General features: G+C 45.0%; 1 protein-coding gene across 6 annotated transcripts in view; it reads left to right on the forward strand.

The window, feature by feature from the left end:
- NRF1 (nuclear respiratory factor 1) overlaps window positions 1-23,190 on the forward strand; it is a 126,207-nt gene that overhangs the window by 30,788 nt on the left and 72,229 nt on the right. For 4 of the 6 annotated variants that reach the window (XM_032780939.2, XM_032780938.2, XM_075063540.1 and 1 more), the window contains exons 2-5: window positions 9,403-9,634; window positions 16,777-16,891; window positions 18,711-18,837; window positions 20,797-20,937. In XM_032780939.2, coding sequence (XP_032636830.1) covers window positions 9,412-9,634; window positions 16,777-16,891; window positions 18,711-18,837; window positions 20,797-20,937 — 606 coding nt within the window. In that variant the 5' untranslated portion in view covers window positions 9,403-9,411. Of the gene's footprint in view, window positions 1-9,212; window positions 9,274-9,402; window positions 9,635-16,776; window positions 16,892-18,710; window positions 18,838-20,796; window positions 20,938-23,190 lie in introns of all 6 variants that reach the window. The other 2 variants (XM_075063559.1, XM_075063554.1) reach the window with 1 other exon arrangement.

A 23,190-nucleotide genomic window follows, 5' to 3' on the forward strand; every position in this document is an offset into this window, starting at 1 on the left:
TGGCTTGCCAACTACAAAACCAGTTTCTCCTCCCTTGGTTTTCACACCTCAACTGCTAGAACAGGGCCTCATCCTCCCTGATTGAACTAACCTCATTATCTCTAGCTTGCCTGCATATATATACCTGCCCCTGGAAATTTCCACTACCTGCATCTGACGAAGTGGGTATTCACCCACGAAAGCTCATGCTCCAAAATGTCTGTTAGTCTATAAGGTGCCACAGGATTCTTTGCTGCTTTTACAGATCCAGACTAACACGGCTACCCCTCTGATACAATATTGCTTTGTGATTCAAACAGCCTCCATTCCGAATGAAATGGAGCATTGTATACAGTAACTGGTAGTCTCCAGAGGCCATGTCACTATGCTAAAGGGTAACATTGGGCTTTTTTGATCTGCAAAGTCATGCTTTGGTCATTGCTGCTCTAATGTCAACTCTAAGTTGATAAACTTTTTAAAACCGAAGAGAACATTTAATGTTGCATTGCTTCATAAAATAAGGCCGCTGGATACCTCTGTAAGAGGCAGAGTAACTGAACGGGAAAAGGCTGGGTCCATCAAGCCTATTCATTTTAAAGTAGAACTGTGTAAATAATTTGTTTTTTGGTTAATTGGTAATTCTGAACATTAAAAAAAAAATCATGTTGGGTCGAATGAAACATTTTGTTTCACTTCAGACCAAATTTTTCCTTTGATATTGAGCTTTATTTTCTTTTCATTTTTAAAATAGAATTAAAGGTAATTTTAGAAAAGTCCTTTTGAGTCAAAGTCTAAATGTTTCTTTTTGAAGATATTGAAACAAAATGTTTTATACCTTTTCAGTTTTTTAGGATTCTTTGTTTTGTTTTTTTGGACTGAAACAATTCACCAAAATTGATACAAATTGCATAAAAAGTTTTAGTTAACCCAAATCTGCATCTTTCTTCAAAAAAATTTTGTTTCTAGTCCAAAATTTTTGCCCAGCTCTACTTCTCATAATTTTCCCTTCCTTGTTGCAGAAGGACAATGACAAATAGGTTCCTCCATCTGAAGACCTGGCTGATTTTTTCAGTTTCCTTCCATGTCCTCTCAACATCTTGCTCTGTTTTCTTTTCTTGGAGGTATTTGAGTTGCTGCTATTTCTGGATGACTCTGTTTTAACAATCTGCCTCGTAAACAAAGCTGGGAAGTAGCATCATCTTGCTCTACTGGTCTTTGATTTTTACAGGTAGGGCAGGGATTTTGAAGGTGACTAAGTAATAGTTATAAATCTCTATAGCCTGATGCAGTGAGTCGGATTGAGTTCCTCTAGAGTATCTTTAGCTAGAAACTGTAACTTTGGCCTGATCTACACTTCCAAGTTAGGTCAACTTAGTTATGTTGCTCAGGGCTGTGAAAAATCCCTGGTATAGATGCAGATGTAGCTCCTGTTGCTCAGGGAGTTGGTGGTCCTACAGCAATGGAAGAACCCTTCCTGTTGCTGTATGCTCCATCTGCGCTACATAGTGGATTATGCCACATAGCTATGGTGGTATAATCCCTGTAGTATAGACATCGCTTAAGATACATATGTTTGTAGTCCCAACTGAATCTTTTTCATTTCCCATACTATTTGTCAGCTTTCAGACAAAGATCTCAAAATGCTTCTCCCACAGTAAATCTTTCCTGAGCGCATGAGTGGTTTTCCCATTTACAGATGAAGTGCCTGATATCAGATGGTTAAAGGATTTCTATTTCATATAGGTTGTTATACTGCTGTCATTACCTGAGTGTCTGAGCTACTTCCAGTTGCAAGTTAAGTGACGTAACTAACTTCTGTTGGGTGTGGTTTGTTCTGTTCTGGTGAAGGTTAAGCGGAGGCAAAGTCAGATGTGAAACTCAAAAGTCCTGGTTCCCATTTCTCTGTTCTAACCACTAGTCCATGCTTCCTGCATACTAGGCAAGTGACACAGATGTGCATGTGAGCCATGTGCTCAGCTCAAGCACTTGGATACCACAGTGACCAAACCCTTCTTCCCACCCCACTCCAGAAATAGGGACTCTATTTTTAGACTGTCTGACTTGCTGACCAGCTGTGATATAAATCATTATCACCCTAACCTTTAGAAACTTCCCTGTGTATTACATCTGTTTAATTAAATTCCACCCCCTAATAATACTTGGCATTTTCCTGCTGCTTCTCCCCCATGAGCTCAAAGCACGTCACAAATTGCTGATTGAGCCTGCCCAGCTCTTTGTAAAGTTGGTGGTGCTTGTGGAACCTGTAGTACAGTCGATTGGTTCCTAGCAAGGGTTGTGTAATCACATTAGAAAAGTACATAATAAAAAGTGATGGAGGAGAAACCTGCCATGAATATGCATGGAAAGAAAAAGGGCTCTAAGTAGCTTATGGAGTTTAGGCCCTTCTGGCAGTGTTTGGAGACCTCTTCCTTTCTTTTGTACTAGTAAATAAGTAAGAATAAGATTAGGTCACGGAATTGTGGGTTCTGTAGCTTTCAGAGACCGCCATGACATTTTCTGCTTCAGCCCTGGGGCGGCGGGGCTGGAGTGGAGCTGTCAGCCGGCAAGGGCCCTGCAGCCTGAGGTGCCAGAGCCATCAGCTGCCTCAGGTGGCAGGTGCTGGACCTCCCTCCCCCACCCTCTCACACTGGGGCTTGGGCTCTCATCCCTCCGCCCCCTATTCTTTTTAGTAAGTCACAGGCGGGTCACGGGCTTCTGTGAATTTTTGTTTGTTGATCGCGACCCGTCTTTGACTTTTACTAAAAATAACCGTGTCAAAAGCTGAACCTTATAAATAGGGTTTCACTCCCTCACCTAAAATGGTGACCTGAGTTTTGCCTTCATAGCTTCTGATTAAGTCCAAGGCTCTCCTATCAGGATCATAGAAATAGCGACTCTATTTTTAAGAGCATGTGAGGCTGCCCAAATGACAGGAAACTGCTGATTAGAGTTGCCAGTTTACTGGGCAGGGCAGTTTGATCTGTCTGATATCCTTGCAACCCCCGGGGGCAACATTGCGTTCGTGGTTACCTTAACTGGGCCTGACATCAGGATATGTACATATGATCTAACCAGATCCCTTATGAAATTCCAAACACCTTATGTACAGCTGAAGTTATGGGAAGTCACTGGTCCTTCTCTGTATCCAATATCACTCTCCCACACTAGCAGCCTTCTTCCCACTTTCCTTTGGCCTTTGCTTCAGCAAACTCTGTATGTGAATCTTTACAAACCTCCTGTCAATTTCCTGGTCCCGCCTGTTATGCAAGAAATGACATATCTCAAAACACCGAGCTCCAGACCATCCATTTATACAGCCTTCAGCATCAGTCCAGGGGGCATTCTCTTATCCACCCTTTGTAACTTGCTCTAGTAGTAAGCAAAGGATGGAAATCCTTGGGAGTCACATAGGTTCCTCTAAATTATATTTCCTTTTTAATAATTTAAAAGCAAAAAACCTATCAGAGGAATTGTCTCCTGTCCTTGGGATGCACTGTATGTTTCCTGAAGAAACAGTTACTATTAGACAGTCAGAAATGTGGAAAGAGATTTTAGAATAGACTGTTTCAGTTTTACATGGCTATTTTTAAGGGCTTGTATCCCATATTTGGTGTCCTTTGGGATGGAACTGTCTTTGGCGATGGTAGGACTCATTTAAATGTCACTTGTGCCTGCATGAAAGATTAAAGCAAATGCTGCCGCCTGTGGACTTAGAAACCAGCCTGGGACTAAAATCTCAAAGGGGTTTAGAAGTGGGCACTGTGTCCTCTCTCTTGACCCCATTTACCTTTCTACTGCCCTATCTCTTGCTCCTCCCTTCACCTCCAAGCTCCTGGAGCCTATTCCCACTCCCTCGACTTCCTCTTCTCAAACGCCGTCCTGGATCTGCTGCCCTCTGGTTCCATCCTCTTCATTTCACCTCTTCTGAAGGTCACCAATTACCATCTAAGACCTTGCCTGAAGTAGTATTTTAAAGATGTGATGGTAGCTGTGACACTTCCCAGTGAGGGCTGTCCGAGGCACACTGTGTCACAGTAGCGTGTGTTAGTTAACCTGTGCTAACATCATAGCTTAAATCCTAGTCTCAACAAGGCCTTGAAACCTCTTCTCTGTTCACACCGTAGCTGGTTACTTCTAAATCTACCTCTCCTGCCACCTTACGTCTTGTCTTAGGTGTTCTGACATCAACTTAAATACCACGTGGCGGAAACTGAATGACATCTTTCCCCTATGCCTGACAACGTCCAGGCTATTGCTAAATCCAGACGACTCTTCATTTACTGTCTCTTTCAATTCAGTCTTTTCCTTTACAGGCTGACTGCTTAAATCTCTTATCTGAGCTTTGATTATTTCTTGCTTTGACTACTGCAACTACCTCTTTTCTTGTCTCTGCCTCAATCTGCTTAAAATTCTACTACAAAAAATGTGTTTCTCCCACAGCTTTGACCCTTTCCCATGCCCCTTGTCAAATATCGCTTTTGGCTTCCCCTCTCCTAAACCAAAAGCAGGCTTCTGGTCTTTTCCACTTCACCCCACACACATTCTTGCTCCCACCTTTCCCTTCACTTCATACAAACCTCCTCCCTAACAGATGCATCTGTTCCTGCCTTGCGTTCTCATCTTCCTGATTTCTTCCTTTGTGTCTCTTGTGCCTGCAGTAATCTTCCATGTCTTGTGTCCTAGCTAACCACCCTCTCTTCATTCATACCACTCCTTTTAAAACTCACTTATTCCATGAAACCTTTCAGTGATGATAGATCAGGGACAGGAATCTGAGTGTAACATATGTAACAATTCACGCACAACATCTGGCTTGCACATGTACCCGCAAATGGCCATTTCTTTGCTCCTGTCTTTCCCCCAGGCTTTTTCAGGGACTGTGTGAGGGTTGATGAGTCAATGTTTGTAAATTTCTTTGAGGCCTGGTCTACACTATGAGTTTAGGTCGAATTTAGCAGTATTAAATCCAATTAACCCTGCACCCGTCCACACAGGGACATTTTTGTCCACATAAAGGGCTCTTAAAATCTATTTCTGTACTCCTCCCCAACGAGGAGAGTAGCGTTGAAATGGACATTGCCAGTTCGAATTAGAGTTAGCATGGACGCAATTCGATGGAATTGGCCTCCAGGAGCTATCCCACAGTACACCATTGTGACCTCTCCGGACAGCAGTCTGAACTTGGATGCACTGGCCAGGTAGACGGGAGAAGCCCCGCGAACTTTTGAATTTTATTTCCTCTTTGCCCAGTGTGGAGAGCTGATAAGCGCAGGTAACCATGCAGTCCCAGAATCGAAAAAGAGCTCCAGCATGGACTGTATGGGAGGTACTGGATCTGTTCCAAAAGACGGAATGCCAAAACATTTGAAAAAATCTCCAAGGCCATGATGGACAGAGGCCACAACAAGGTCTCAACACAGTGCCGTGTGAAACTTAAGGAGCTGAGACAAATATATCAGAAAGCCAAAGAATCAAACAGGCCAGAGCCGCAGACACGCCGCTTCTATGCTGAGCTGTAGGCAATTCTAGAGGGGGCCGCCACCATTACCCCGCCCCGTCCGTGGACTCCGATGATGGTGTACTCTCAGTCACCATGCCTGAAGATTTTGCGGATGGGGAAGATGAGGAGGAGGAGGACGAGGTTGAGGAGACCACACAGCACACCATTCTCTCTAACAGCCAGGATCTTTTTCTCACCCTGACTGAAATACCCTCCCAACCCTCCCAAGGCGGTATCCCAGACCATGAAGCTGTAGAAGGGACCTCTGGTTAGTGTACCTTTGTATATATAAAACGTGGTTTAAAAGCAAGCGTTTTTTTAATGATTAATTTACCCTGAGGACTTGGGATGCATTCTTGGCCAGTACAGCTACTGGAAAAGTCTGTTAATGTGTCTGGGGATGGAGTGGAAATCTTCCAGGGACATCTCTGTGAAGCTGTCCTGGAGGTACTCTTTGCAAAAGGTTTCTGGGGAGAGCAACCTTATTCCGTCCTCCATGGTAGGACACTTTACCATGCTGTGCTAGTAGCAAGTAATCTGGTATCATTGCATGACAAAGCCTGGCAGCATATGGTCTCGGTGTTTGCTGGCATTCAAGCAACATCCGTTCTTTATCTCTCTGTGTTATCCCCAGGAGAGTGATATCGTTCATGGTAACCTGATTGAAATACATGAATTTAATTAAGGGGACATTCATAGGGGGCTGTTCCTATGGGGCTGTTTGCCTGTGGCTGAAAAGAGATCCTCCCCGCAGTTAGCCAAGTGGTGGTGGTGGTGGTAGCTTTGGTGCTGAGCTGTTCGCGTTTGGCTAGCAGGGATCTTCCCTGATAAGCAGCCACGCGGTGCGGGGATGGTTAAAGCAGTCATCCAGAGAATTGGATGGGGGAGGGGAGTTTAGTTTGGTTTCTGCTGCTGCACATTATCACGAAAACCATAGCCCTAAATGGACAACGGGCTTTGCTTGGTATGGGAAAGGAGGGTGCTGCTGTTATGAAGGTTGCAGAAGCCGAAAGACTATGGCTTACCATGGCCGCCCGCAAGCCAAATTCTGTTGCCTGGCGTGTTTGATGTCTAAACACCAAAGCCGCAGGCACTCAATATAAGATGCAAAAAATGACCTTGTACCAAAATCACATGTGCTATGTAATTGTGATAGTGTTGTTCAACTGTAAAATGTATCTCTCTCCAACCACTGCAGCTGCAAAGTTCCAAACCTCCCTCCTCCATCCCAAAGCTATCAGATAAGGCGGCAAAAAAAACGCACGGCAATGAATATGTTCTCATGAGCTCATGCAGGCCACCTGCAACTGAAAGAGCTCAGCAAAAAGGGTGGTATGGACAATAGACATAGCAACAGGACAGGAAAGTGACAGTAAATGTGAGCTAGAGTGGCTGCATGGGAAATCAGAGGACGCATCGATGGCGGCTACTGCGGGAACAAACGGACATGATGCAGGCGGCGGTTGAGTGTCAGGAATGTCAGCTGGAGAGACGCCCGCTGCAGCACCTGTTTAACCACTTTCCTTTCCTCCCGGGTCCATAGCCTCCTCCCACCAGATGCCCCAAGAACGCGAGTGAGTAGCTCCAGGCGCCCAACCACCCATCCAGTGGACCAAAGTCGCATTCACAAGTATTGGAAGTGGCCTGTCCTTCCCCTCCTCCAAACTCCACACTGCTACCTTTGTGAGCGACTCCCTATTTTTATGATCAGTTAGATAAAGAATACATGGGTTTTTAAACGATAGTGACTTTAGTGCAACTGTGATCCAGAGGGGGGGAGGACAGGTTGCTTACAGGGAATGAGTCACACAAGGGGGGAGGGTTCATCAGGGGAAAGCAAACACAACAGTCACAACCGACCTGGCCCGTGGATGAAGCTCGTTTCAAAGCTCATCTGAGCGAACTGCTTCGTGGTGTGCTCTCTAAGCGCCCTGGTGTCTGGAGGTGCGAATCGCAGCTCCAGCGATTTGGCTCAACCCACCACCATTCATAAACATCTCCCCTGACTCCACAGAAGATTGTTGAGCACACAGCAAGGCAGCAATAACAATGGGGACATGGTTTGGCTGGGTCTGAACAAGTTCAGTAGTGTAACATCGCAGCGCGCCTTAAAGGGCCAAAGCCACATCAGCCACCATTCTGCACTTGCCAGCCTGTAGGGAAACACTCCGGACTAAAACTGCCAAACTGTCTGGTAGGCTTCATGAGCTATGGCAATCAAGGGGTATGCGGGCGACCCAGGAAACTACAGGCATATCACATCTCCAACATATTTTCTGGTCTGGGAAAAGTAACCCTGCTGCAGCCGTTTAAAGATAGGTTCCTGAAGATGCGAGCGTCATGAACCTTTCCCAGCTACCACACGATTGTTTGCGGAAACGTCCCTTATGATCCACCAGTGCTTGCAGCACCATTAAAAAGTACCCCTTGCGGTTTATGTACTGGGTGCCCTGGTGCTCCGGTGCCAAGATAGGGATATGTGTTCCGTCATCGCCCCACCACACTTAGGGAATCCCGTTGCAGCAAAGCCATCCACTAGGACCTGCACGTTTCCCAGAGTCACTACCTTTGATGGCAGCAGCTCAGTGTTTGCTTTGGCTGCTTGGATCACAGCAGCCTCCACTGTAGATTTATCCACTCCAAATTGATGCCTGACTGACCGGTAGCTGTCTGGCGTTGCAGGCTTTCAGAAGGCTATCACCACTTGCTTGTGAACTGTGAGGGCTGCTCTCGATATTCTTGCGGTTCAGGGCAGGGGAAAGCAAGTCACAAAGTTCCATGAAAGTGCCCTTACGCATGCAAAAGTTTCGGAGTCACGGGGAATCATCCCAGACCTGCAACATTATGTGGTCCCACCAGTCTGTGCTTGTTTCCCGGGCCCAGAATCAGCATTCTACGGCATGATCCTGCCCCATTAACAACATGATGTCCACATTGCTGGGCCTCACGCTTTGAGATAAATCTGTGTCCATGTCCTCATCACTCTCATCAGCAGCATCCAGTAAACATACGGTGACAGTGAAAAAAGGTTGAACGGGCTCCATGCTTGCCGTGCTATGGCGTCTGCTCGGGCAATCCAGGGAAAAGGGCGCGAAATGATTGTCTGCCATTGCTTTCAAGGAGGGAGGGTTGACTGGTGACGTTTACCCCCATAACCACCTGTGACAAATTTTTGGCCCCATCAGGTATTGGGAACTCAATCCAGAATTCCAATGGGCAGTGGGAACTCTGGGATAGCTACCACAGTGCACCACTCTGAAAGTCGACTCTTGCCATGGTACTATGGACGCACACTGCCAAATTAATGTGCTTAGTGTGGATGCATGCACTCGACTTTATACAATCTGTTCCCAGAAATCGACTTCTGTAAAATCGGAGTAAGAATGTACCACATTATGTAAGTGCTACATATTTATTCCTTTATTGAGTGGTTTACTGCTAGTCATGTCGGACAAGGGTACTTCATGAAACTTTTGTGTTCGACCATAATGATTCTGACCTGATGTTTAGACTCTAAACAGAAAACTCATTTTAAAAATAACCTCTACGTAGATTAGTGGCAGCAGTTTGTATCTTTGGTCAAACATCTCAAAGTGTGTGTGCGGGAGGGTTGGGCTGTCACTGTAGCAAGGGTAATTGGATCCTGGAGGACTTCTCCCTCCACAAAGATCCCCTTGGAGTGCCTCAGTGTTTGGAAGCAAGGTTTTTTATTCCTCTTGTTTTAAATTTCCAGTTCCTTCTCTGCCTTCCAGTGCAACCATCAATTCAGTCGCCCAAAGGGCAACTTCCATTGGGTAAGATAATTTCTGTCCAATTCTCAGTGAGTGGAGTGATCTGAGTGTTGCAGGAGAGATGGTCAACCCCATTTTATTACACTGCATCAGTTTAGTAATGTTTGTCCTGTGATTTGTCTCCCTTAACAGTAGCTGTTAATGGAAGGACACGGGGTGACCAAAACAGAACACATGGATACCATTGAGGCCCATGCCGTGGCCCAGCAGGTGCAGCAGGTCCATGTGGCCACATACACAGAACACAGCATGTTGAGTGCAGACGAAGATTCACCGTCTTCTCCTGAGGATACCTCTTATGATGACTCTGATATTCTCAACTCTACTGCTGCTGATGAGGTCACTGCCCACCTGGCTGCTGCAGGTAAGCTTACTTGGACACTTGTGGTTATTCGCCTGCTGTCCCAGGCGTTCGTTGCAAATAGCACCTGAGTGCAGTCGTTTAATGTGACTGACTTCTCTCTTCACCAAACTGGGCTGGGTGGTTGTTGCGCCAGGTTTAATCACAGGGCCATGCAATGCCAACAGAACGAGTATTGCTGTATTGAGTAACGCCATGTTGATATCCACAGTGTGGTGGAGCTGGGGAAAATATATTTATCATTAAAATGCAAGTGCCAGCAGTATCTGATTGCTGCACAGAAAGGTAAAGGAGAGGCAGAAAATTTCAAAGGACAACCAGCTTCCATCACCAAATAAAACAGTCTGGCATAAAGACCAGTAATCAAAATAACCCAATAAATCCTCCACAACCCAGACTAGGATATAAACTAACACATCTTTAGCCTCACCTAAGAAGATGTCACTAATGGGCTTGGGCATATTTTAAGTAGGAAAAAATTCCGAAGTCATAGGTCCTTCCCAGTGAAGCCCTACCTCCTGTCCTTGAAATCATGGATTGGTCCTAACCCTGTTGGGGTCAAACATAGCAGCAGATAACCAGTTGCAGACTGGCCTAACATTTTGATACCAAAGTAAAACCTTGGCATACAATTGCTGAACAAAAGGCAACCTGTGAAGCTGTGGATGTTTACTGAATATTGTTAGTATATCACCTGGAGTGCCATGCAGTAAGTGTATGTCCATGTAGTATGAAATGTAAATGTGTTGAACACTGAGGCCTTGCCCTGAAGAGCTTACAATCTAAAGCAGGGATTGGCAAGCTTCGGCATGCAGCCCACCAGGGTAAGCCGCCTGGCGGGGCAGGCTGATTTATTTGCCTGCCGCATCTGCAGGTTCGGCTGATCGTGGCTCCCACTGGCCACAGTTCACCGTTCCAGGCCAATGGGGGCTACAAGAAGCTGCAGCCACGCCATCCCTTCCTCTTTGTCCTGGAGCCACAGAGCACTGGGGCTGGCCAAAAAACAAGAATTCTATTTTGCAAAAAAAAATAAAATAAAAATTGAGGTTTTGACATTTGTTTTTGTTCTGTGTTGAAATGAAACTCAGACCTTTCATGAAAAAACAAAAGAGAGAGCATGCAACTGACCAACTCTAGACTCAGCAATAGCTTGAAGGTCCCTGCTCTGACTGGTTTGAACCTGAGAAACCCTCCTGATGAAATTATCCTCAAAAAATTGGCTACCAGCTCTGCAGAGAGCACCCCTTTTTCTTAGGAGAAGGCATTAAGGGCAATCAAATGCCTGGATTCTGATTTCTTTAGGATTCATCTGTACCTCCTGTTCCTTCCTCTCCGGAAGTCAGTATTCTATGTGTCACCACAGTGTTTTTCACACCACTACCCAATTCTGGGATTGCAGATTGAGGCTGCTGACTAAGAGGTGGCTGAAACCAAATTCCTCATTTTTTTACTCCCAAATACTCTCCTTCCTTCCCTCATTCACAGTTTAGTTCCACTCTCACCTACATCCCAGACCTTACAGCATTCTTCTACTCTGCAGTGATGCACTCCATTTTTAGCTTCTCCAGTTCCTCTCTCTAGGGCTTTTTTGGTTCCATTCTTTCCTTAGACTGGAAGCTCTTTGGGGCAGGGGTTGTCATTTACTATATGTTTGTACAGAGCCTAGCACAATGGAGCTATGACCTGGTTGAGGCCTCTAGGTGATCTTGGAGCACCTATCACTGTGGATTCCTGGGCCATGACTGGGGATCCAAGGTGCTATGATAATACAAATAAAAAAAATGGTAGTACAAATACTAAATAATGTCGTGTCCAGTGCTTGGCGTTACTTCCTAATTCCGATTAGCAAAGTCACCATTAGATCCCTCCTAACATCTCACTTCTCCTTCAGTGTCCTCAGGCTGCGAGTTCACAGTATCAATAATTCAAAACCAAACAAATAAATAAATAAAAAAATTCTTCTTCCTGGGTTTCTCGGTGTCCCATCCTCTGTAGAGGTTTTAATTAAGTGCATGCTATAAAATTCTAGGACTGGCCACCAGAGGGCAGCCCAGCAATAAGAATTGTTAGACTGTGAAGAGGCTGCTGTGTTTCTGATCTCCAGCCCTGTCTCTCTATTGAAATTAAGAGTAATAATGAATTTTTAGAATAGAATTGGAATGGCACACAGCTTGCTAAAGTTGTCTTTGTCCTTTCAGTTTAATTTTTGCCTTCCCTCACTCACCAGATTACCCTAACACCACACAACTGATGCCTAACCCTGCTATAGGTTGGTGTTATCAGGTGATGTCATATGAAATTCAGCAGGTTGGGAATCCAGTCTGCAACGTCTTGTGGGTCTTGTATGTAATCTTACATCTTCCAGTACAAAGGCTATGTATTGCTCTGGTTCCGCTTGTGGAGAAGCTGGGCTGGATTTTTTTTGTCTTAGTTAATGTGACTACCCAATTAACCAGCAACAGCAGACCTCCTTAGGAGTGCTCCTTAGCCCCTCCATAATTTTCCCTTTCTTCACAGGCTCGTCAGGGATGAGAAGCAATATCTGAGATTTGAATTTTGTTATTCCTATTAAATGCACATGGCACTAGTCCTGGGTCACCAATAATATGACACTTAATATGTCTGTAGCAAGTAATGTTCAAAGAGTTATATAAATGTCAGCTAATTGACTTTTGCAAGAGCCTTGTAAAACCAGTTATGAAGTACAGGTCTGTCGCATCTTAGGCGCATTTAACATGCACGATTTCAGCTTTATGCGATCGGCAAAACCAAGAAAAAAAACTAAAAAACAGAAAAAACCAACAATTTAAATACTGTTTCTGTAGTGCGGGCGATTCCGCCCGCCATTACACTTAATGTAATTTTGACTATACACAATTTTCGCTTTACGCTAACCCCAGCGTAACATGAGACAGACCTGTATTTCCATTTTGCATATGGGGAAACTGAGGGGCAGAGTTTGTGACTTGCTAAAGCGTCAAATAGCAGGTAATTGACGGAGCCAGAATTAGAGCCCAGGGCTTCCTGACTCCAAGCCCCTGTCCTCATTCCTCCAGACTATTAACAAAAACTGAGAAAACTGTCCTGTCACTCAGTTCAGCATGCAGAAGGTCAAGCTGCTTGCTGCAGGAAATCTGGGTTTAAAGTTTGCAAATGAAGGTTTTAATTTTAACTCTGCATATTGGTGCTTCCCTGCTGCTTGGCAGATCACTATTACTGGGGCATTACTGTGGCCTGTCAAGTGGAGGGCCCGGAGCCGGAGAGCATAAAGCAACACCCATCCTGCAGTGATGCTGGTGCCGCATCAGAATATTTTCACTGTTCATAATGCTTTCACCAGTAATGCTTAAAGCAGGTTCAGCAGTTGTTTATTTTAAAGGAGATGTGCCAAATAGGTTAGCAGTAGCCTTGTGCAGAACAGTGGTAACTGCATCACCTATACAGTAATACTTAGTCCTGTCATGAGTGCAGGGGACTAGACTAGAAGACTTCTTAAGGTTCCTTCCAGTCCTATGATTCTGTGTCTCTGACTTTTTTTTTAATTTTATTTTATTTTATAATTGCAATAATCTTGGGGAAGGGCATTTCCTGGTGTTAATGGCCACTGCTTGTACGTCAAGCTTTTACCTTCCCTCCCTCAGCGGGTTGTTAATCCCTAAGGGATACTCTGCACCTTGATCATTATAGCTTACCTGAGTCAGCGGGATTCGCGTACATTTCAGTACAGTGGAACCCCAGAGTTAAGAACACCTGGTAACTGAAACATTTGTAACTCTGAACAAAATGTTATTCTGGTTCTTCCAAATGTTTACAACTGAACATTGACTTAATTCAGCTTTGAAACTTTACTGTGCAGAAGAAAAATGCTGCTTTTAACTATTTTAATTTAAATGAAACAGGCACAGAAACAGTTTCCTTACCTTGTCAAATCATTTTTTTAAACTGTTCCTTCTATTCTTTTTAGTAGTTTAACACAGTACTGTCCTGTATTGGGGGGGCGGGGGGTGCTGCTGCCTGATTGCATACTTCTGGTTCCAAAATAGGTGTGTGGTTGACCAGTCAGTTCGTAACTCTGAGGTTCTACTGTACTTGCAGCAGCCAAATACAGGTGCATGTGGCATGACTCCCTTGAGCCAACTTCTTAGTCACAGAGAAAGCTAACGACCTGGATCTGAATTGTAGAAGTTAGATAGAAAATCCCTTTTATGTTGACCAGTTCATTTCTTCCTTAGCCCCGGTGCAGGATTATTCCTGGCTAGAGTATGTTCTTCATTACTATGTTTTTTTTGTAGAGGTCCTCCTAGATTTTACTCTGTTTAAATTCTCTTAAGAGTGTAAAAATATCCTTATTGGGTCAGACCAATGGTCCATCTAGCTTAGTATCCTGTCTTCTGACAGTGGCCGGTGTCAGATGCCCCAGAGGGAATGAATAGAACAGGCAATCATTGAGTGATCCATCCCCTGTTGTCCTGTCCCAGCTTCTGGCAGTCAGAAACTTAGGGACACCCAGAGCATGGGGTTGCATCCCTGACTCATCTTGGCTAATAGCCATTGATGGACCTATCCTCCATGAATTTATCTCATTCTTTTTTTAACACAATTATATTTCAGCCTTCACAGCATCCCCTGGCAATGAGTTCCACAGGTTGAGTTGTTTGAAGAAGTAGTTCATTTTGTTTGTTTTGAACCTGCCTATTAATTTCATTAGGTGATCTCTGGTTCTTGTGTTATGTGAAGGGTTAATAACACTTCTCTATTCACTTTCTCCACACTAGTCATGATTTTATAGACCTCTATCATATTTTCCTTTAGTCATCTCTTTTCTCAGCTCAACAGTCAGTTTTTTAAATCTCTCTTCATACGGAAGTTGTTCCATACCTCAGTCATTTTTATTGTCCTTCTCTCTACTTTTTCCAATTCTAATTTATCTTTTGTGAGATGAGGCAACCAAAACTGCACACAGTACTCAAGTTGCAGGTGTACCATGGATTTATTTAGTGACATTATGATATTTTTTGTCTTTTATATCCTTTTTCTGATGGTTCCTAACAGTCCGTTAGCTTTTTGATTGCCATTGCACATTGAGCGGATGTTTTCAGAGAACTATTCACGATGACTCAGATCTTTCTTGATCAGTAACAGCTAATCCTCGTCATTTTTTATGTATAGTTGGGATTATGTTTTCCAATGTGCATTACTTTGCATTTGTCAACATTGAATTTCAGCTGCCATTTTGTTGCCCAGTCACCAAGTTGAGTGAGATCCTGTTGTAACTCTTTGTGACCAGTTTTTGGACTTAACTATTTTGAGTTCTTTACTATTGCTGGCAAATTTTGCCACCTGCCTGTTTAGCCCTTTTTCCAGATCATTTATGAATATGTTGAACAGCACCGGTCCCAGTATAGATCCTTGAGGGACCCTGCTGTTTACCTCTCTCCATTCTGAAAACTGACCATTTATCCTAACCCTTTGTTTCCTATTTTTTCATCCATCAGTTTTTTGATCCGTGAAGGGCCTTCACTCTTATCCCATGACTGCTTACTATGCTTAAGAGGCTTTGGTGTAGGACCCTGTCAAAAGGGTTTCTGAAAGTCCAAGTACACTATATCCACTGGATCACCATTGTCCATATGTTTGTTGACCCCCTCAATGAAATCTAATAGATTGGTGAGGCATGATTTCCCTTTACAAAGGCTGTGTTGACTCTTCCCCAACCATATTGTGTTCACTGATGTGTCTGATAATTCTGTTCTTTACTATATTTCAACCAATTTGCATGATACTGAAGTTAGGCTTACCAGTCTTTAATTGCCAGGGTCACGTATGGAGCCTTTTAAAAAAATTGGCATTACAGTAGCTATCCTCCAGTCATCTGGTACAGAGGTTGATTTAAGCCATAGGTTACATGCCACAGATAGTAGTTCTGCAATTTCATATTTAAGTTCCGTCAGAACTCTTGGGTGAATATCATCTGGTCCTGGTGACTTGTTACCAGGAATCCTAGAAATCTGTTTGCCACGGAAATATGTGGAATTTGCGTTTTTTACAGAGAATCTTTAGCTTTACATTTTGTGAAAAAATAAGAACGTATATTAACTAAATCTTACTGAAAGTTAGGATGATCATATTTCCCAAATTGAAAACAGGACACCATGCGGGGCTGGCCTGAGCCACCACACCAACAGCCTGAGCCCCATCACCTTTCATCACCTCTACTCTCCCCTTCTCCCCCCCCCCGAACATTCCTCTGAGCCCCTGTAGGGGGCATGTCCCACTTTTTTTTTGGCAAAACTGGGCATTTGTCCCATTTGCAAACAGGACAAATGCCTAGTTTTGCCAAGAAAGTTGGGACATACAGGACAGGGCTTAAAAAGGGGACTGTCCCAGCCAAAATAGTATGTATGGTCACCTTAGTTCAATTGATCTCTATTGTGGCTAGGGAAGCGAATGTTCAGCATTTCATTTTAATCACAGGAAAACATGGATTTTGATTTTGCTTTTTATTGGAGAATTTTGGGTTTTTTTTATCATGGAAAACTAGAATCCCTACTTATTACTGTTTAATTTATCAATTTTCCCCCCAAACCTCCTCTAGGGACATTTAAATCTGGGACAGCTTCTCAGGTTTGTCACCTAAAAAGATTGGCTCAGGTGTGGGAATCTCCCCCATATCCTTTGCAGTGAAGGCAGATGCAAAGAATTCATTTAGCTTCTCCACAATGGCCTAGTCTTCTTTGAGTGTTCCTTTAGCACCTTGATTGTCCAGTGGCCCCACTGACTGCAGCACTTGGGTTATTTCTGTAGTTGGGGGAAGACTACAAACAATCCTGAATAGTAATTATGTAATTGGGAGGAGACGTGTGAAATGAAATATGCAATGTTCACTTGGTGCCTAACGTTAGGCCTACCAACCTGGACCGAGTTTCTTGAAATACCCCTCTGATAGCTGCAGGGAAAGAAATTTGGTGACAGTTTTGCAAAGAATTCTGGTTACATTGGTACAGTTTCGGGTAAAAGCCCCATTATTTATTTATTTGTATTACCAGAGCCGTTCAGAACCTATTCCAGTTGGCATAATGGTCACTCCTCTGTCTTGATCAGTTAATAGATTGTGCACTGATTCACCATTTGTGGTTTGGTTCCAGGCCCGGTGGGAATGGCAGCAGCTGCCGCTGTGGCAACAGGTAAAAAACGAAAGCGACCTCACGTGTTTGAGTCCAACCCATCGATCCGCAAGAGGCAGCAGACACGTTTATTACGGTAAGGACCCTCTACTGCAGCTGCCTGTGGCTTCTGCAAGCTAACAGCCATGTCCATTTCTGTTTGTGCCTTTCCAAAGCCCATTTGTTGTTGAGAGATCAGGGACTGGCCACATGTTGCTCAGCTGAGGGCATCTTTGGCAATTTGCATGGAACCTGAGAGCTGCATTTAATTTGCAAAAATGGATCAGATTGCAGCTGTTCTCTGCTTTAATATGGTAGTGTGAGCCACAGAGACTGGAGTCACCATTCTGATAGTATTCGCTATTTATTTCTATTCCTGCCTAATCACAAATTTAGTCCACGTCATCCTAATTACCATCTTGCTTTTTTCCGTATGAATTCTTAACTACTGTTAAAACCATTATCTTGAGAACTATTGGAACTGCAGTATCCCAACTCTGGAATGGTATAAACCATTCACCACCATCATGAGGGATGCATCTTTATTCAGTAATTTTTATTGTATTATTGAATGAGACCTCTTATAAGTCCTCCCAATAGTTCCACAAGGTGGAAGTGAGCTAACACTTGTCCCTGCACGCCCTCTTCTAGCAAAGCTGAGGTGGCACGTAGCAGAATGCATCGCACAGTGGGTATTTTCAATAAAAATGTTCTGAGCAAAGCCTCATTTATAGGGGCTTCAGCTCTTTCCTTCCTTTTCTGCCACAAATGACTAGAGTAAAACACTGACAAAGTGTGTCAGTTTCATTCATTCAGTCAGTTTGACAATCAGAAGAATTTTGCCATTTTGTCAGCATAGTTAAATAGTAAATATTTGTCTGTTTAAATCAGTGTGCTAGCCAGAAGGGAGCTGGTGTAATGTCTCTGATACTGGAGCATCTATGTGGTGTGTCAGCTGTACATACACTGCCGAAGGGGGCTCAGAAATGCCCATTTGCATTGATAACCTTAATGTCGCATAAAGTGGCAACTTACATAGTGAGAACTGCTCCTCCTCCCCTATATAAACTTTCTACAATCCGCTCTAGCAAAGTCACTGCCATTTTCTTGTCAATTCTCTCACATCACTTAAATGTTAATACAAGGAAAGAAGTGGTAAGTATGAGTGGTTCCACATGGAAGGACTATCCCAAAGGGACTCACTGATGTAACAGGTGGCTGAATATACACATTTCCCTTAGCCAGCTGTTGCAACGTCTCTGTTTCTTGCTTACCACACTTGAGTTATGGTTTTGTGCAGGATTGAAGTACCAGTGAATTATTCAGCATGGTTGTGGGATTCTTTATCTGTAAAACATTTCAAAGTGCTCTGCCTATAAATTCTGTATTGTTAGTAGTCAGTGGATGACAGTAGCTTGTTCCGCCCTCTTTGTTAACCGATCATCCACAGGCGTCAGAAAATTAATTTTTCTCCAGTGTTGCAAAATTGGTCAAGTGCTTCATGGAGGTTTTCTTGACATCGGGTATTGGTCACTGCTGGAGACAAGATCCTAGACATGATGGGCCCAGTGGTTTGATCTGATGTGGCATATCCGCTGTGCCCTTAACTTCACTGCTGAGAGAGAAACGTTCATTTCTTTCCTCTCTACTTCACTTTAGTTTTCTTTTTCCTGAACATATTTCTTTGTGAAAAGTAGAAACGCAATAACTGAGCTGTAGTCTGGCAAAAGGGACTATAGCATGCCCGTGGGAGCAAAGGGGTGTTTGTGTGGCCACTGTTACTCACCAGGATTCCCTTTCACACCTGCTTTTGGAATGGGCAGTGTCAAGAGGAGGAATTTTAATCTGAAGGGCAGTGGGTGGAATGGCCCTTACTTTTCTCTCCCCCCTCCCCTTGTTTTCTTGCCCTGTTTCAGGAAGCTGCGTGCCACGCTAGATGAATATACCACCAGAGTGGGGCAGCAGGCCATTGTTCTTTGCATATCCCCCTCCAAACCCAATCCTGTTTTTAAAGTGTTTGGTGCTGCACCACTGGAGAATGTGGTAAGTCTCCCTGGGAAGGGGAAAAGGATCTAAGATGAGTTGTTTGCTTTCTGTGCATGTTTCATCTTGGCTTATAATGCTTCTAAGAGCCAGTGAGTGGTCTCAGCTTCAGGTTTGAAAAACACACACTCCTGGAGCCACAAGATCAAATCCTAGCATGGTGACTAATCTCCCGACTGTGGGGCTTTCAGATAAGGCCTTAATACTGAAGTCCCACCTGCACTGTTTAGAGATGCTAAATGTTCCCTGTCACCTCTCATAAAAGAGGAGTGTAGCTTAGTGTTCTAGACCAAAATTTCCCCTTTCTCCATTTCTGTGCTGTGAGCTGATTGTGCATCTGGATGCTGCCTTCACCCTAGAGATGGCTGCATTCAGTGCTGTTCTGTCTGCCATGTGGAGTACTTTGCCTGGGGAGCTATGGAATGAGATCAGGGCTTAGAGCCTGTATTACTCACACCAGTGAGCTTCGGGCAAGGCTAGGGTAAGGTCGGAAGGATCTGACAGCTATTCATGGTAGTACTGTCTTGAATGGCCAGGTGCGTGGTGGGAGGAGGGAAGGGATTTAGTGGGACTTCTGGGACCAGAGACATGCGTGTTGTTACCTTGCTCTCATTTAGCTATGCTTACGGGATGTTACTTACAGCTTTGGTTCCCAACCACTGGTATATGTAGCAGTTCTGGGACTTCAAGCTTTAGCCACTGGTGCTTGGGCTGGCCACTAGCCCCTCAGCCAGTAGTCCCCGCTGCAACTTCGCTCCAACCTGAGAGATAAATGTGCAGTTCTGCCTCTGTGCTGAGCTACAGACATCACCAAACCTCCTGCTCTATTTGCTATGACGTGCTATATCTTACAGTGCAGCTTGGGCTGTTCCAGACCTTACTCTTGTAGGATCTGGGGTTTGAAGCAACTCAGGTTCCACTGTGGCTTAGGTTAGAGGAGAGTGTCCAGTTCAATAGGAGGCAAGCAGTGCTGGTGCACCTGAGGCTGGACGTGCAATTCATGTAGATGCCTGCCAGTGGGAGGGTGAGACCTAAGGGAGTTGCTGGCTGGTACTGCTGTGGTCTCAGTCTGGCAACCCAGTAGTTGGAGACCACTGATTTCCAGGACAGTCAGGAAGGACTTGGACTCTGATGGTAAGTGGAAAGGGTTTAAAATCCTCTCGGCTGTCAGTGATTCCAGCTAGCCTCGAGTGAGCTTCCTTGAGCCTTGCAGGAAATGAGGGGATCACAGAGTGTGGGGGAGTCAGGACCCTGCATCCTCACTTCTTGCGATTCACCGTGACTCTCAGCCAGTCAGTAAAACAGGTTTATTAGACGACAGGAACAGAGTCCCAAGCAGGGCTTGTAGGTACAACCAGGACCCCTCAGCTGGGTCCCTCTGGGGGGCAAGGAGCTTAGACCCCAGACCTGGGGTTCCTTGCATCTTCCCAGCCAGCCCCAAACTGAAACCTCCTCCCGCTGACTCTCTCCCCTCCCCCCAGCTCCTCTTCCAGCCCATGTCCAGTTTCCCGGGCAAAGGTGTCACCTGGCCCCACCCCCCTTCTGGCTCAGGTTACAGGCTCAGGTATCGTCCCTCAAATAAAGTCACCCCCTGCTCTCCCATCCCCAGTGCAGACAGTCCCAGTAAAACTTGGTGACATTCCCAGGTCAATCGGCTCCGCTCCCTATTGCGTCACAGAGGGGATCATCCTGTTTGCAACAGCACTGTTGCTTCCAAACTTTTATTAAAAGCATTCTAATGCTCCTCCTTGGCGGTATTGCTTGGAGTTTCATCATTTCTCTTCCATGCAGCCCTTTGGGGCCAGTGGGTATTTTTACCTACCAGCTGTGGCATTGTTTGCTAACTCAGTTCTGCAGTGTCTTGGGGAAGAGTGAACGGCCCCTCCTCCGGTTACCTAGCACCCTTGCCTCTCTTGCTGCTCTTTACCTTGTTTACCTGAGGCTAATGATTCCCCACAGGTGCGCAAGTACAAGAGCATGATCCTGGAAGACCTGGAGTCAGCACTAGCGGAGCATGCACCTGCTCCACAAGAGGTTAACTCCGAGCTGCCACCTCTAACCATCGACGGAATTCCTGTCTCTGTGGACAAGATGACCCAGGTAAGCAGCCAAGGAAGGTGGAAACTTGGAAGAAGAAACGAAGAGGAGTTTTAAAGCCTGTTGATTTTGTAGTGGAGTGTGTGCCTGCGTCCTAAGGGACACTTAGCCCCAAATCTCTGGTGGGACCATACTGAGCTAGGTAATAGATGTGAATATTTATCACTGGTGCTTCTTTCCATAGGACATTGTAGAAATCCTAGTGAGGGCTAGAGAACACATTGCTGGGACTCCTCCCCCACCTCTCCCCATGGTGGTGATCCTCATTGTGCTCCATCAGAGCTGTCAGTCCTGCACCTTGGAATGGTTTATAGCCACTGGTATCGGGAAGGTGGCTTATTACTTGTCAGTAGAATCCCCTTTTAGTTTCTCCCCCTTGTGCCTTGGTTTTTCTCCTCTCTCCCTTTCTCGCTGATGCTGTGGGTGGAAGCAGAAGGAAACCCACTGATAGTTATGCTCTAGGGCAAACCCCACTCTCCCACCTCAGGGGCAGGGGCGAGCTGCTAATACCTGGTGGTTATAGTGAGTCATCTGCTGTAGGGATGGGAGGCCTCCTCATCCTTTCATGACCCAGTCCTCGTCTGAGCAATGTTGCGTTGGTGGCCCCATCTCTGGGAGAAGAAGGGAGGGGGTTCTGAAGGAAACGTCCCTTGAGTGGGGAAGGATCAATAGTCTTGTATGTAAATCTCCTCTCTCCCCTGGTGGTGGCAGGGACAGGAGAGGAGGGAAGGATGCGAGGATCACTGTGTAAAGGAGCTAAGTAAAAAGCTCTGTACATGCTCATCCAGGCAGATCTATCAAAACAAATCACAAATGCCCAGACCCAGCTCTGCACTGGGAAGCAGAAACTCAGAGAGGAACAAGACTGAGTGAGACCTAGGGTGAGAGTGGTCAGCAAGTTAGATATGGGTTTATAGCATGATATGTTAGCAGAAGGTCAAGGTGCTTCGGGAGAAGAGTTGTTGACGCAGAGAGTAGTTGGAGCAGTGAAGAGGAAGGTTTTCACCTCAACAGTGGTGACATTATGAGGAAGGGACAGAGAAGAAATTGGTGCTAGTGGAACAGAGGAAAAGGAGATTAGAGAGAGATGAGGTTGGCTTCTGAGATTGACTGGAGGAAATCCAGGATTTGCAGCTATTGCAGTGTGGTAGAAATTTCAAGAAGCTTCCTCTCTTTTTGCTGCAGGATGTAGGCACATATATAAAAATAGCAAAAAGAACAGGAGTACTTGTGGCACCTTAGAGACTAACAAATTTATTTGATTATAAGCTTTCGTGGGCTACAGCCCACTTCATCGGATTCATAGAATGGAACATACAGTAAGAAGATATTTATACATACAGAGAACATGAAAAGGTGGAAGTACCCATACCAACTGTAAGAGGCTAATTAATTAAGAGAAGCTATTATAAAAATAGCTGCTATTAAAAAGAATTTTTGTCCAGTCAGCTCGATGGCTGTTAGTGTTGCATTTCATCATTGAAACAATATAAAAATGTCTAACTGTCATTCTGGCAAACCCCTCACATGGATTTTCTACATGGAAGGTATTTAATTTTTATGCTAGTGTTGGAAATGAGAGCAACACTTCAACATCAAGAGTTATTTAAGTTTTACCCCCAACTCTCGAAACATGGTTAGACAACCTCAGCTCTTTAATCTGTGCTTTTTATTTAAAAAAAACTTCTTGCGTTAAATCTAAAATATAAGCAGTTCTGTTTCCTCTAGGTGTGAAGTGGCCTTGGCCATCAGCTGTTAAGAAAATTCTGTGGTTTTGAAACAATTATTCTGCGCACAAATCTGGCCTAGGAAGGTAGCTGTGGGGCGTTGACTGCTCTGGGTTGCCATGTGTGAGATGTGACTTTGATTTCTGGTTCTTCGTGCTTACTCTTCTGGCCCAGGACTTATTCGCTGCTAAGAGGAAGGTGGCACCTTGAGTCCTTCTTCAAAAGCTCCTTTGACTGATCTGTTAGCACAGTTGATCGTTTCCTAAAGCAGATCAGGGCCTCCCAGAGGATTCAGAGGGCCTGGGGTCTTCGGCGGTGAGGGGCCGCTGCCACCAAATTGCTGCTGAAGACCCGGCACTGTGGCAGGATGGTCCTTCTGCCCCGGTACCCGCTGCCGTGGGTCTTCGATGCACTTCGGTGGCGGGTCCCGGAGGGAAGGACCCCCACCGCCGAATTGTCGTGGAAGATGCTCCGGGGGCCTGGGCCCCGCAAGAGTTTTCCGGAGCCCCCGGAGTGAGTGAAGGACCCC

The sequence above is a fragment of the Chelonoidis abingdonii genome, chromosome 1 (assembly GCF_003597395.2).
Source record: "Chelonoidis abingdonii isolate Lonesome George chromosome 1, CheloAbing_2.0, whole genome shotgun sequence".
NCBI classification, from domain to species: domain Eukaryota; kingdom Metazoa; phylum Chordata; order Testudines; family Testudinidae; genus Chelonoidis; species Chelonoidis abingdonii.